This window comes from Sinocyclocheilus grahami, unplaced genomic scaffold, assembly GCF_001515645.1.
Source record: "Sinocyclocheilus grahami isolate Dianchi unplaced genomic scaffold, SAMN03320097.WGS_v1.1 scaffold169.1, whole genome shotgun sequence".
NCBI lineage: Eukaryota > Metazoa > Chordata > Actinopteri > Cypriniformes > Cyprinidae > Sinocyclocheilus > Sinocyclocheilus grahami.
The window spans coordinates 1,506,306-1,518,916 of NW_015505348.1; the positions used below are offsets into that span (position 1 = coordinate 1,506,306).

General features: G+C 37.7%; 1 protein-coding gene across 2 annotated transcripts in view; it reads right to left on the minus strand.

Moving 5' to 3' along the window:
* Positions 1-12,611, minus strand: part of LOC107593338 (serine/threonine-protein kinase Nek7-like) — a 45,428-nt gene that overhangs the window by 14,909 nt on the left and 17,908 nt on the right. For both annotated transcript variants that reach the window (XM_016283024.1, XM_016283025.1), the window contains exon 5: positions 9,466-9,573. In XM_016283024.1, coding sequence (XP_016138510.1) covers positions 9,466-9,573 — 108 coding nt within the window. The remainder of the gene's footprint in view (positions 1-9,465; positions 9,574-12,611) is intronic.

Below are 12,611 nucleotides of genomic sequence, written 5' to 3' on the forward strand. Positions count from 1 at the left end.
CCTAATGATTTTTGGCATAAAAGAAAAATCTATAATTTTGACCCATACAATATATTTTTGGCTATTGCTACAAATATACCCCAGCGGCTTGAGACTGGTTTTGTGGTATATATATATATATATATATATATATATATATATATATATATATATATATATATATATTTATTTATTTATATTTAAGTTCATTTTCATATTTATTACAAACAAAAATTATTTCTCAATTTAATATGAATGAGTGAGTGTAAGATAACTTATTCAATAAGAACCGCTTTGATTTGCATAGTCCCTTTGACTGATACATAAATTGATGATTTAATTAAAACCCCAGTTGAAAAACACAGAAACAAACACACTTCTGCTCGACGTACACCTATTGTACATCCAAAATTATTTACATTTTTTACAGAATACTGACAGTACCATTTTTTAACACCTTACCTCCAACAAACATTACATTTAAACTTATTTAACCTAATTATATAAAGACACTTATAAAAATAACTACTATAACAAAAAAAGAAATGATACTAAATACACACACACAATTTACTAGAACAATGGCAATGAAATAAAACCGCATTAATTTGGGATATATGATGTAACTAACTTGATCTGAAAAAACACAACCTGTGTAATTTGGGAACACAGGCGGTTTGACGTTCAGATTATGACTTGTAGAACAACTTTTACAGATGGAGCCGAATGTGAATGTTCATGAATGCATGTGGGTGGGTGGTTTAGAGATCTGGGGGATGGGGTTTAGGCTGCAAGTATGTGTATTGGGGAATGAAAATCTCAGCTTACATGTGAGGAGATTTCAAATCTCTCATTCACTTCTCATTACAAAAAAACCTCAATGATTTACAACAGGAGCCATTCAACAAGGCCAAAAATGAAACTTTAATCAATCCTCTCATGTTTTTTTCCTCGCTCCATTCTTTGACTGTCTTTGAAATTCGATAAAACCAAAACAGCCACTGTACCAAAACAGTCTTTGATGGTTCTACCAGTTGTGCCACAAGAAAATGTAGGTCCTATCTGATGATTTCACACTGTAGCTCAGGCTAATGAGTGACAGCTAACCACCAATATATACTGTTTGGTCTTCCGAAATATCATGTGTAGTTTTATTTTGAAGTATATCTGCGGGCAGGATTGTCTGTTTGCTCGACCAATGGAAGACAGCAGAAATGTTTGGGAAGCCTGCCAAAGGTAAACAATGATTACGTGCCATGATGTTGCATATGTTGGAAGGCACTGAGAATCGCACTGTGACAGACGTGAGACTGAACAGAGCATCAGGTCGCTTAGTCTGTGGCCCTGCAAAGAATTGTGGGTAATTGGCAGTGACTAATAGCCATCAGGCAGAAGAGCGGGACCCAAGAGGCCAGTCAAACTCCCTGCGCTACCCTCCCTGAAGCCGTGATAAGCTCCTTACTGCTCAGTGACTGTGGCCAACCAGCCAGGCAGCATGAAAGATTGATGATAGAAAGAGGGAGGGGAAAAAAAAGAATAGAGTTAAAAAAAAAAAAACATTCTGACAAATGCTTGCAGTTTACGAAAGTTTAGCCTTGGCACAAACAGCTCAGATCTGACAAAGCGTTAAGATGTCTCAGGTGGCGAGAACAAGAGCCAAAGCGAAACATCTCGACACTGAACGGTGTCAGGATGGTTGGGCGGGTAGCGGGGCTGAGGTTGAAACACTTGCTGAGAAAAACACAAGCAAAGACGCGGCCCTTCCCTCCTACCGTATCGCCCTATGATGCGATCAGTGTGTCAAACCGACCTACGTTAAAAAGCATTTTCTTTTATACAAGTGAAAGAAAGTCAGAAGGTGAGAGCTGGCCTATGAGAAATTACAAATGTCATCAACGAAATCTGACCAGTCAATATTATTGACTTCAATGGCCATAAGTGCATGGTTATATCCAGGGACGATCCAATATGAAAAAGCCATAGGTATTAAAAGAAATTAAAAAAATGGATATTGATTTTGAAGTTTGCGAAAGATTACATTTAAAGGGATAGTTGAACCAAAAATGAAAATTCTGTCACTAATTATGTCGTTCCAAACCCGTAAGATCTCCGTTAATCTTCGGAACACAAATTAAGATATTTTTGATGAAATCCGAGAGCTTTCTGGCCCTTCATAGACAGCAACGTAACTGACACATTCAAGGCCCAGAAAGGTAGTAAGGACATTGATAAAATAGTCCATGTGACATCAGTGGTTGTGTTGCTGTCTATTGAAGGTCAGAAAGCTCTTAGATTTCATCAAAAATATCTTGTTCCGAAGATGAACGAAGGTCTTATGGGTTTGGAACGACATGAGGGCGAGTAATTAATGGCAATTTACATTTTTGGGTGAACTATCCATTTAACTGTTATTAATCAATGTCTGCCAACTCTAATATTGTTTGATAACCAATATGGTACCAATACATTGTGCATCTCTAAATATCTGTAAAAAAGCCAAACAAAAAACGAAACAAAAAACTAAAAAATTTAGAAACGCTCCACCCATCTGCCACTGGTCACACATAAAGCCCCGCCTCCAAACTCATGCTATTAGTTGAGCCGGTGTTATGTTGCAGGATTCTAAAACAAAACAATGTTTCGAAAACATCACAGTGTTGACACTTTTTGTGGGAATATACTTACGAATGGTCTACTTAAAGTTGACACTAGCAATCGAAAAACTATTTAAAAATAAAAAAAATAAAAAGGTGTTTAAAAAAAAAACGGACACATAGAAACGGACTCTTTCATCACATACGTAACTTAGAAAAAGCATTGAAAAAGCCCATCTCCTCTCATGCTAATAGTTTCATAAAAGCCTAGCACTACAGAGCAACTACTCCTGCAGCACGTCAAATTAAGTGTGCATTACGTATTCATGCAAATAAATCGTAGGTTGCGTTGGGATTCATTCCATTATTATGAATTGTTATGACATTAAAATACATTTTCAATAACGGGCAAGATCCTTTTTTGAACGAAAGAAGAGATTACCGCTGACTCTCAACGGTACGCTAATTACGTGGAAATCCACAAATATGTTTAATTACAAAAATGAAGTGTTAACTGCGCAAAGTGAGGGATTAAAAGAAAAATCCATTCGGTCCCGTTAACTCCTCAGACCTCGGAGTCAGAACGGCTCTCCTAGTTAGCTCAAAACCCTTGGATGTAGGGGTGTAACGATTCACTCGTTTTCTCGATGCATCGATTACAAACCCTGATGATGCATATGCATCGATCTTGAAACAGGGATTTTGAATCGTGAATCGTCGATTTTGGACAGTAATCGATTTAAAACGCTAAGAATCGAATGAATCGTGATTCAATACTTTCAAAATATATACACATTAAATTACTACAAGCAGGAATGAATGGAGACCTTGAACAGTGTTCGTGCCCTCGCATCTCTCCTTCACGTGCTCCATTTTACCGCCTGTGGCTGTCACAGGATTGCGCTCACGCTCCGTTCGTCTCACTGACACATTTTTTGAGCAGCTGATGTGTGATCTCTCCCTAGTGCTCGTGGCCAGTAATGCTAAAGTGAAGTAGTTTTACTTTTCTGTAGTCTTTCAATGGCTCTCGGTCATACCGACGACATTACCTGAGCAGTCGAAGGCTGCGCATTTATTGCATGGACGGAGCAAAAATGAAAATGTCTAAAGCATACGCACAGTTCCATTGAATGATAAATGTGTTTTAACAATGTCGTTCAACCAAATGTATGAAGGAAACTGTTCAAATAACCACAGCATTAACAACAACCTTGAAATAAGAACGCGAGGTTTATCTGATAATCAGATGCATGAAAGAATAGCGTTCGTTGCTACAGCAAACAGACATCAGGCGCGTTTTCTTTCAGGATCATCATTCACCGATGGAGAGGAAAAGTTAAATACTATAGCAATTTTATTTTATGAAAATGAGATAAAGAAGTTTTCGCACTGAAAGAGAAGCAATCTCGCGCCCATAAAACATAAGACACATAATACGGCTATATCTGCAGCTAAGCTGAATAAAAAGCAGAATGAACTGAAACGTTAAGACAATAAACACAATAAATAAATACAATTTATGAATGATGCAGTGCTAACTGACATTTATTACAGTACAGAAACTATAAAGTATATTTTCTACCTTATTCTGTGCAGAAAATGTAAATAATTGTTTGTAGTATATAAAACGATCATAAAATTGCCATTAGGAAAAAATTATAGATTACAAATGATTGATTATTGTCCAGCAGTGTATTTGATTTCTTATAGCAAATTCAAAGTACGAGATAAGAAAATAATTCCTTGTAAAAAAAATATATATATATATATAATAAAACATACACACATAAAATTATTGTATTTTACATTTCTGTCACTTTTTTTTTCCTCTCTAACCTATGGTTCTCTAACCATAAAGGCTGCTGTGTAATTTGCCACCTGACTAAGCATTTAAAGAATTTAGGGGAAGCATTTAAATAATCCTGTGAATGCACTAAAAAGAATGCAGAATCGAATCGTTAATCGAATCAAATCGAATTTAATAGTGAATCGAATCGTTCTGAATTAGCAAAATTCGTTCTTGAATCGAATCGAAAACCCGTGAATCAAATCGATTCGCTGTCTACCCAAAGATTCACAGCCCTACTTGGATGAGACGCTAGCACGTAATACGCACCGCTCTTGATGTTAATAGTAGAATGTGAAGGTTCAGGATTAGCTCACTTTCCCTTATTTTAATTGTCATTTCTCTTCCCGACTTTCTTTTGTTCCGATTTCCCCTCTCTTTCAGCTCACCACCCTGCTTAATTTAAAGGCTAGGAAGCCTCTGGCGGGAAACGTAAAGAAGAGCTATCTTTCCTTTCTTTAAGTCTTGCTCTTTGTTTGTATCTGTGGGCTGCGGAGCCACTCGGAGACTGAGTTAAAAGGCTAGGGCTTGGCTTCTTAAGAGAAGAATTGACAGCCGTGGAATGGCACTTCCCGGACCTCCATCCAATGCGCATCCCAGAGTTCTACCGTGGTGGTTTGTCTCATTACTGGCTGAACTGTCAACCCCCAAACCGTACCGAAGCAACCCTGCACCCTCCACCCCAAACCGCCCCCATGCATGGAGAGAAACAGAGGACTGTGAGGAGCGAGCGAGAACGGGAAGCTTTGGTCTGCCCTCCCTGAGGGAGACACGGATCGAAGGTCTCTTTGCCCATGGGTGAATTTAACCTGCCATGTAGACACTCATGAATTTCATACCCTGTTAAGGTTCAACCTTCAGCCTTCGTATGGAGAGCCGGAGCCTACGGGACAGGTGACAGAGAACCGCAGGAGACTCTCTTTCGCATGTGTGCTGTACCTACCTGGGTGTCTTTATGCTCGTTTGTACATTCCTACTGTCAATACTAAAACATCCCGAGAGAAGAATTCCAGGCGCTCGGATAAATAAATAAGTAGGTAGGGAGGTAGCTAGGTAGATAACTCTACAAAAGACAAGTGCAGAATGTACGAAGGAAACTGTTAAAATAACCACAGCATTAACAACAACCTTGAAATAAGAACGCGAGGTTTATCTGATAATCAGATGCATGAAAGAATAGCGTTCGTTGCTACAGCAAACAGACATCAGGCGCGTTTTCTTTCAGGATCATCATTCACCGATGGAGAGGAAAAGTTAAATACTATAGCAATTTTATTTTATGAAAATGAGATAAAGAAGTTTTCGCACTGAAAGAGAAGCAATCTCGCGCCCATAAAACATAAGACACATAATACGGCTATATCTGCAGCTAAGCTGAATAAAAAGCAGAATGAACTGAAACGTTAAGACAATAAACACAATAAATAAATACAATTTATGAATGATGCAGTGCTAACTGACATTTATTACAGTACAGAAACTATAAAGTATATTTTCTACCTTATTCTGTGCAGAAAATGTAAATAATTGTTTGTAGTATATAAAACGATCATAAAATTGCCATTAGGAAAAAATTATAGATTACAAATGATTGATTATTGTCCAGCAGTGTATTTGATTTCTTATAGCAAATTCAAAGTACGAGATAAGAAAATAATTCCTTGTAAAAAAAATATATATATATATATAATAAAACATACACACATAAAATTATTGTATTTTACATTTCTGTCACTTTTTTTTTCCTCTCTAACCTATGGTTCTCTAACCATAAAGGCTGCTGTGTAATTTGCCACCTGACTAAGCATTTAAAGAATTTAGGGGAAGCATTTAAATAATCCTGTGAATGCACTAAAAAGAATGCAGAATCGAATCGTTAATCGAATCAAATCGAATTTAATAGTGAATCGAATCGTTCTGAATTAGCAAAATTCGTTCTTGAATCGAATCGAAAACCCGTGAATCAAATCGATTCGCTGTCTACCCAAAGATTCACAGCCCTACTTGGATGAGACGCTAGCACGTAATACGCACCGCTCTTGATGTTAATAGTAGAATGTGAAGGTTCAGGATTAGCTCACTTTCCCTTATTTTAATTGTCATTTCTCTTCCCGACTTTCTTTTGTTCCGATTTCCCCTCTCTTTCAGCTCACCACCCTGCTTAATTTAAAGGCTAGGAAGCCTCTGGCGGGAAACGTAAAGAAGAGCTATCTTTCCTTTCTTTAAGTCTTGCTCTTTGTTTGTATCTGTGGGCTGCGGAGCCACTCGGAGACTGAGTTAAAAGGCTAGGGCTTGGCTTCTTAAGAGAAGAATTGACAGCCGTGGAATGGCACTTCCCGGACCTCCATCCAATGCGCATCCCAGAGTTCTACCGTGGTGGTTTGTCTCATTACTGGCTGAACTGTCAACCCCCAAACCGTACCGAAGCAACCCTGCACCCTCCACCCCAAACCGCCCCCATGCATGGAGAGAAACAGAGGACTGTGAGGAGCGAGCGAGAACGGGAAGCTTTGGTCTGCCCTCCCTGAGGGAGACACGGATCGAAGGTCTCTTTGCCCATGGGTGAATTTAACCTGCCATGTAGACACTCATGAATTTCATACCCTGTTAAGGTTCAACCTTCAGCCTTCGTATGGAGAGCCGGAGCCTACGGGACAGGTGACAGAGAACCGCAGGAGACTCTCTTTCGCATGTGTGCTGTACCTACCTGGGTGTCTTTATGCTCGTTTGTACATTCCTACTGTCAATACTAAAACATCCCGAGAGAAGAATTCCAGGCGCTCGGATAAATAAATAAGTAGGTAGGGAGGTAGCTAGGTAGATAACTCTACAAAAGACAAGTGCAACTGAGGTGGTACGATTCGCCGATGCATTAGAGGTTATAAATCATGTTAGGGTCCTAAAAAAGCCTGGTTAGGGATCCCTAACATGGCAGTCTGTAAATGATAACGAGTGGCACCGGCCCTGAGAGCAGGTGCGAATGGATGATGTGGTCGTATGGATCCACTGGCTCCTCCGGTCCCCAGGTGACGCAGGCGCCATTAAGACATGATTAAGGACAGCCCTGATTAAGCCCTTGCGCAGATTGTAGCTCATCCTGAAAAGCCAGACTTCTGAAAGAGGGAGCGGAGCGTCCTGTAGAGGGCGCTGTGAGTTCAGGTTTACATGTGTTTCACAGTGTTGCTTGCAGTCGAGGTGAAGGCTAGAAGCTTGCAATGCAAGACATGCTGCAAACTTGGTTATTTCTAGACACTTGCAAAACTTTTTTTTTTCTCCGTCGACATCATACTCATCAAGCGCTGACATAAAACATACTGTTATACTCCTACACACAGATGCACATTTCACAAACATACTGGATTTATATGTCATTTATATTCCGTTTCATATTGTAGCTCTTGAATACAAGACAGTAGTTATTATAATCTACTCCTGTGCGCTAATTGTGTTGTGTTTACTGTAACCTGTCAGCAACAGGAAAATAATTGTAAATGCAGAAATAGAAGTCCTGCAATCGTAATTAGATCAAAATGACGACATTAATATTTTAAGTACGTTTGCACACTTCATAAGGAAAATGTGAGGCAGTCAGATGGCTGACCAAAACTCACTGGCATAATGCTAGAGCGCCTCTATCATATTTTGGTTCCTCTCTCTCTCTATATATATATAGTATAATATATATATAGAGAGAGAGAGAGAGAGAGAGACAGAATAAATGTTTTATATATATATATATATATATATATATATATATATATATATATATATATATATATATAAACAATTTTTAACTTTAGTTCAGCTTTTTTTTATTTTAGCTTACCTTGGATATAGCAAAATAAAATAAAAAACTATTAGCATATTTAAAAATATATAATCAAGCAACAAAATATCTAAAATTTTAATTAAGATTAAAAAGTAGATGGAAAATATAAAAATTAAAACTAATTCAAAATAGACCTTTTTCACATCTCCAGGTTTCTCGGCAGCGGATGTCATCATAGTTGGGTAAACTTCGAGAGCAGTGAATGGGAGAGTACCACAAATATATTTTTTCATTCCCATTTGCTCAAACAGCAAAAGAGAAACTCAACGATAATGTTTTCATGACTTTCAAACAAAGGAAAAAAATTCAGAGAGACTGATAATGGCAGTAATTGGATGCAAAGGTGATATAATACAAAGTATAGCGTTATAAATGTACATACATTTAAAAAAATATATATATATCTATCTAAATAGGGGAGGATTTATGATGCTGATGAAAAGGGTCCATAGTAATGAAGCACAGTATCATACTAAATAACACTGAGATATACAATAAAATAAATAATTTAAAAAAAGTGAAAAACAGATCATTTTAAAATCTGCTAAAGACTATATTTCCTAGTGTTATTAAATCATTAGTATTATTAACTGAATAACTGAGTGTTAGATGATGATAAAGGTAATCTAAATGTGATCAGACAAGAGAAATATGACTTACGATACTTATAATACTAAATGTCACAAACAATCTGATCTTGATGGTGAAAATAAGCTTTTTGGCAATACAAACTGCTATAAAGCAGAAGACAAGCTGTTAACAAATTTGTATACTCTTGAAATGAGATTTTAAACAACAGGTCACCTCGAATATAAGGCGTGTTAAAAGCAGCACCTCCTCGGGCAACTTCGCCAAAAGTTGCTCTGTCACCATAGGGTGTCCTAGCCTAGCATTGTTAGGGATTCAAGATCCTGTCCTCCTCCAGACATCATATGTGCGGAGCGGGGTCATGGGGTCAAGGCAACAGGAAAGGCCAACTGCTCAATGAAATGGATACAGCCACTGGCACGCTCTGCTCTCAACTGGCCCCAGGGGCCGTCGGGAAGGCGCTTTTTTATAACAGACACATGGTTCTGCTCGCAGCCAGCCCTAATGAAACACATCCGGGCCCTACTGAGTAATTAAAGGCCGTTTCCGCCACATTCAATACTCATTTTCTCATTTTCCATGAAGGACAGAAAGAATCAGACAAGGAGGTGGGAGGGAGGAGCGCTTACCTAGAGAATGAGCTGCGGTTGTTTTGGAACTGAAGAAGCGTCCCAAGCCTAAGTCGCCCAGTTTCACCACTCCAGTGGCTGTGATGAAGACATTAGCAGGTTTAATGTCTGTGGAGGGAGTAAATGTGAGTTTTAGCGACTGATCAGCACAATCAAACTGAATCTGCAACCTTTTTTTCCACATTTTCTGCAGAATGAATTTAAATATGGTAAAATGAAGGTAAATTGAGCTGGTACTAAGAGTACTATACTTTTATTGGTAGCTAAAAGCATGATCAAATTTAAGCAAAATATTCAATAAACAATGACCATTTGGATTTTTTCTGACAACATTTTCAATGGCCCCAACAGAAGAAAAATGACCAAGCTTTCATTTTTATATTTCCAAGAAATATGTATACTTAAATGTATATGTGACGAGAGGGCCGGGGCCGAGAGCCGTGGGAACGGAGCGAGGCCGGTGGAGTAATTGATAATGAGCGACACCTGCACCACTCACCGGTCTCGAGTCTCACGGAGGAGCTCCGGAAGGATACAAAGGAGGAGTGACGACAGGGAAAGACGAGAGAGGACCAGGCCTGGAGTTTATTTTTGTGTTTTGGTTTTGTTTGTGCGTGACAGTCGTCCGCGAGGGGCTGTCGCGCTATTTTGTGTTCGTTTATTTTATTATTAAAATCTTAAATGTTCGCCGGTTCCCGCCTCCTTCTTCCCGATCTACAAACTACGTTACAGTATATTTCCAAGAAATAGACTCATAATCAGATTACAGTTGCTTTTTTATGGATTACTTGATTGCATACACTGTGTTAGTACATCATTCTTAATTTATTGATTCCAATAATTCTTTTTCACATTCGCATGTTTACAGTTCAATGTCACTTGATGGTCACACTGACATGCAGGTAAACAAATATTAAAATTTTACGTGTTTAAATTATTTTTATTTTACATATTTATGATTTAATTAATTGTTAGCTTTATATTAGTGCTGTCAAATGATTAATCGCATCCAAAATAAAAGTTTTTGTTTACATACTATATGTATATGGTGTATATTTATTATGTATAAATATATATATATACAAACACATGCATGTAAATATTTAAAGGTCCCATATTTTACACCTTTCTGGAGTTTTATTTTAGGTTTTGATGTCCTTAAGAATATATATTTGCGGTATAAGTACCAAAAACCATCTCAATATATTTTTACAGCTCCTCTCTCAGGAGCTCTGCTGAGAACAGGTCGATTTTGGCCTGTCTAATTAATACAGGTGCATCTCAATAAATTAGAATGTCATGAAAAAGTTCATTTATTTCAGAAATTCAACTCAAATTGTGAAACTCGTGTATTAAATAAATTCAATGCACACAGACTGAAGTAGTTTAAGTCTTTGGTTCTTTTAATTGTGATGATTTTGGCTCACATTGAACAAAAACCCACCAAAGTTACGTATTAAGCTATGTATGTTACAATACGTTACATCTAAAACAAGTAACCTAGATTACGTTATTAACTACAAATTTCTTCATGTAATCTGTAATCAGTAACAATTTCACTACAATTTGTAAGTAATCTACGTTTCAGATAAAATACAATTTGTAAGTAATCTATCTTTTTTTTTCAACACATTCTTACTGATGCTTTAGGGAGCCTTTTTTGCAATTTCAGCAAAATCATATCTATGTTAGCCAGCTAGAAATCGTCAAAAATCAGAATGTGCAAAAAATGCATGTACAAGATCAATAGTGGTACAATTTTCAGTGGCAATACAGCACTTTTTTGTAAACTCCTTGTTGAGCTCTAAAAAAAAAAAAGCACACAAGACGCAAATATACATCTTTGTGAATGACATGCATTCAAGTTCTATGGAAACCTGTGAAACTTGGCAGATTGTGTGAGAACCTGTTGATCAGATGGAACAGAACACATCAAACAGAAAAAGCATTTAATGCCGATCCAAAAACGGCAAAAAAAAATGGCCTATATAAATGTTAGGAAAGGTTAACGGAAAGGTTACCATTAGCAAAGTATTAAGCATCACCTTGGCTGGTCTCTTGAAAGTCATTTGAGCCAAGACACGACGGTTCTGGAAGCAAGTGCTCGTTTTTGATGTCAGACACCTCTGGACATGAACTTTTCCAACAGTAACATATACATACAGGCCAGGTGGTTAAGAAGAACAAGATCTGAACTGACTGCCCCCAAGAGTTTACAATGAAAAAGGGAAATGATCTGAATGTAAACCCGTGGCCTGCTGAAACCTTTACCAGTACTGCTAATACAGACTCACACAGGTCTCGTATGTTACAATACTTCGACAAGAGTTGCCATGGACAGTTGCGTCATCTTGCTTGTTTTCAAATGGCAAAAGGATGATGCAATGCGCTCTGCAGTGTGTCTGGTCAAGCTTGTGCATAGCAAAGACCTTAGAGTCTCGTCTCAGAGCTGATGAGAAGCAGATGAGAAGTGGAACACATTTTTTTTCCCCCTTCGTAACATGCAATACAGCACAAGGATGATGCAGTGGGGGGATCAATGATGTCCCGATTAGGGATAGGTCAAGATGGTTGATTAGCCATCCAACAGTAGATGGTTTAATTAGTTGTTGACCAGTTTAACACTAGAACCGCCAGGGGTCGCTGAATACCATAAAGCGCCAGCGGGTGAATTTTACCCCCGCACATGACGGCTGTTTTTGAATGGCTAAAGAACATTATTTCACTGTATTATGCTACTGTCTTCACAAAGAAGTGTATAGAGTCATGAAATGATTATGCCTAGTCATCAACTATATTTTTGTCCTGTTGTTTTATGTTCAAGGCTTTTTTATGCAGGCTACACTGGTCACTTTTCATAACGGTCAATAAACAAGCCTGCACTGACAATGAGAATTAGAAGGAAGTAAATACATATTTGGGTGGTGTAATAGGCTATTATAATACAATGTCATTAATCAATATATTAAGATAACCTGTTATTTAAATTACTAAAATAGCCCACAGACAATAATGAGCAATAATAGGCCTAATTCACCACATTGCATACGATGATGCGATGACAAATTCAAGCGCAGCTTCACCTAATTAATTATTAATTTGTTTAGTTATATCATTTATAATTTGAATTATACAAGAACACCACC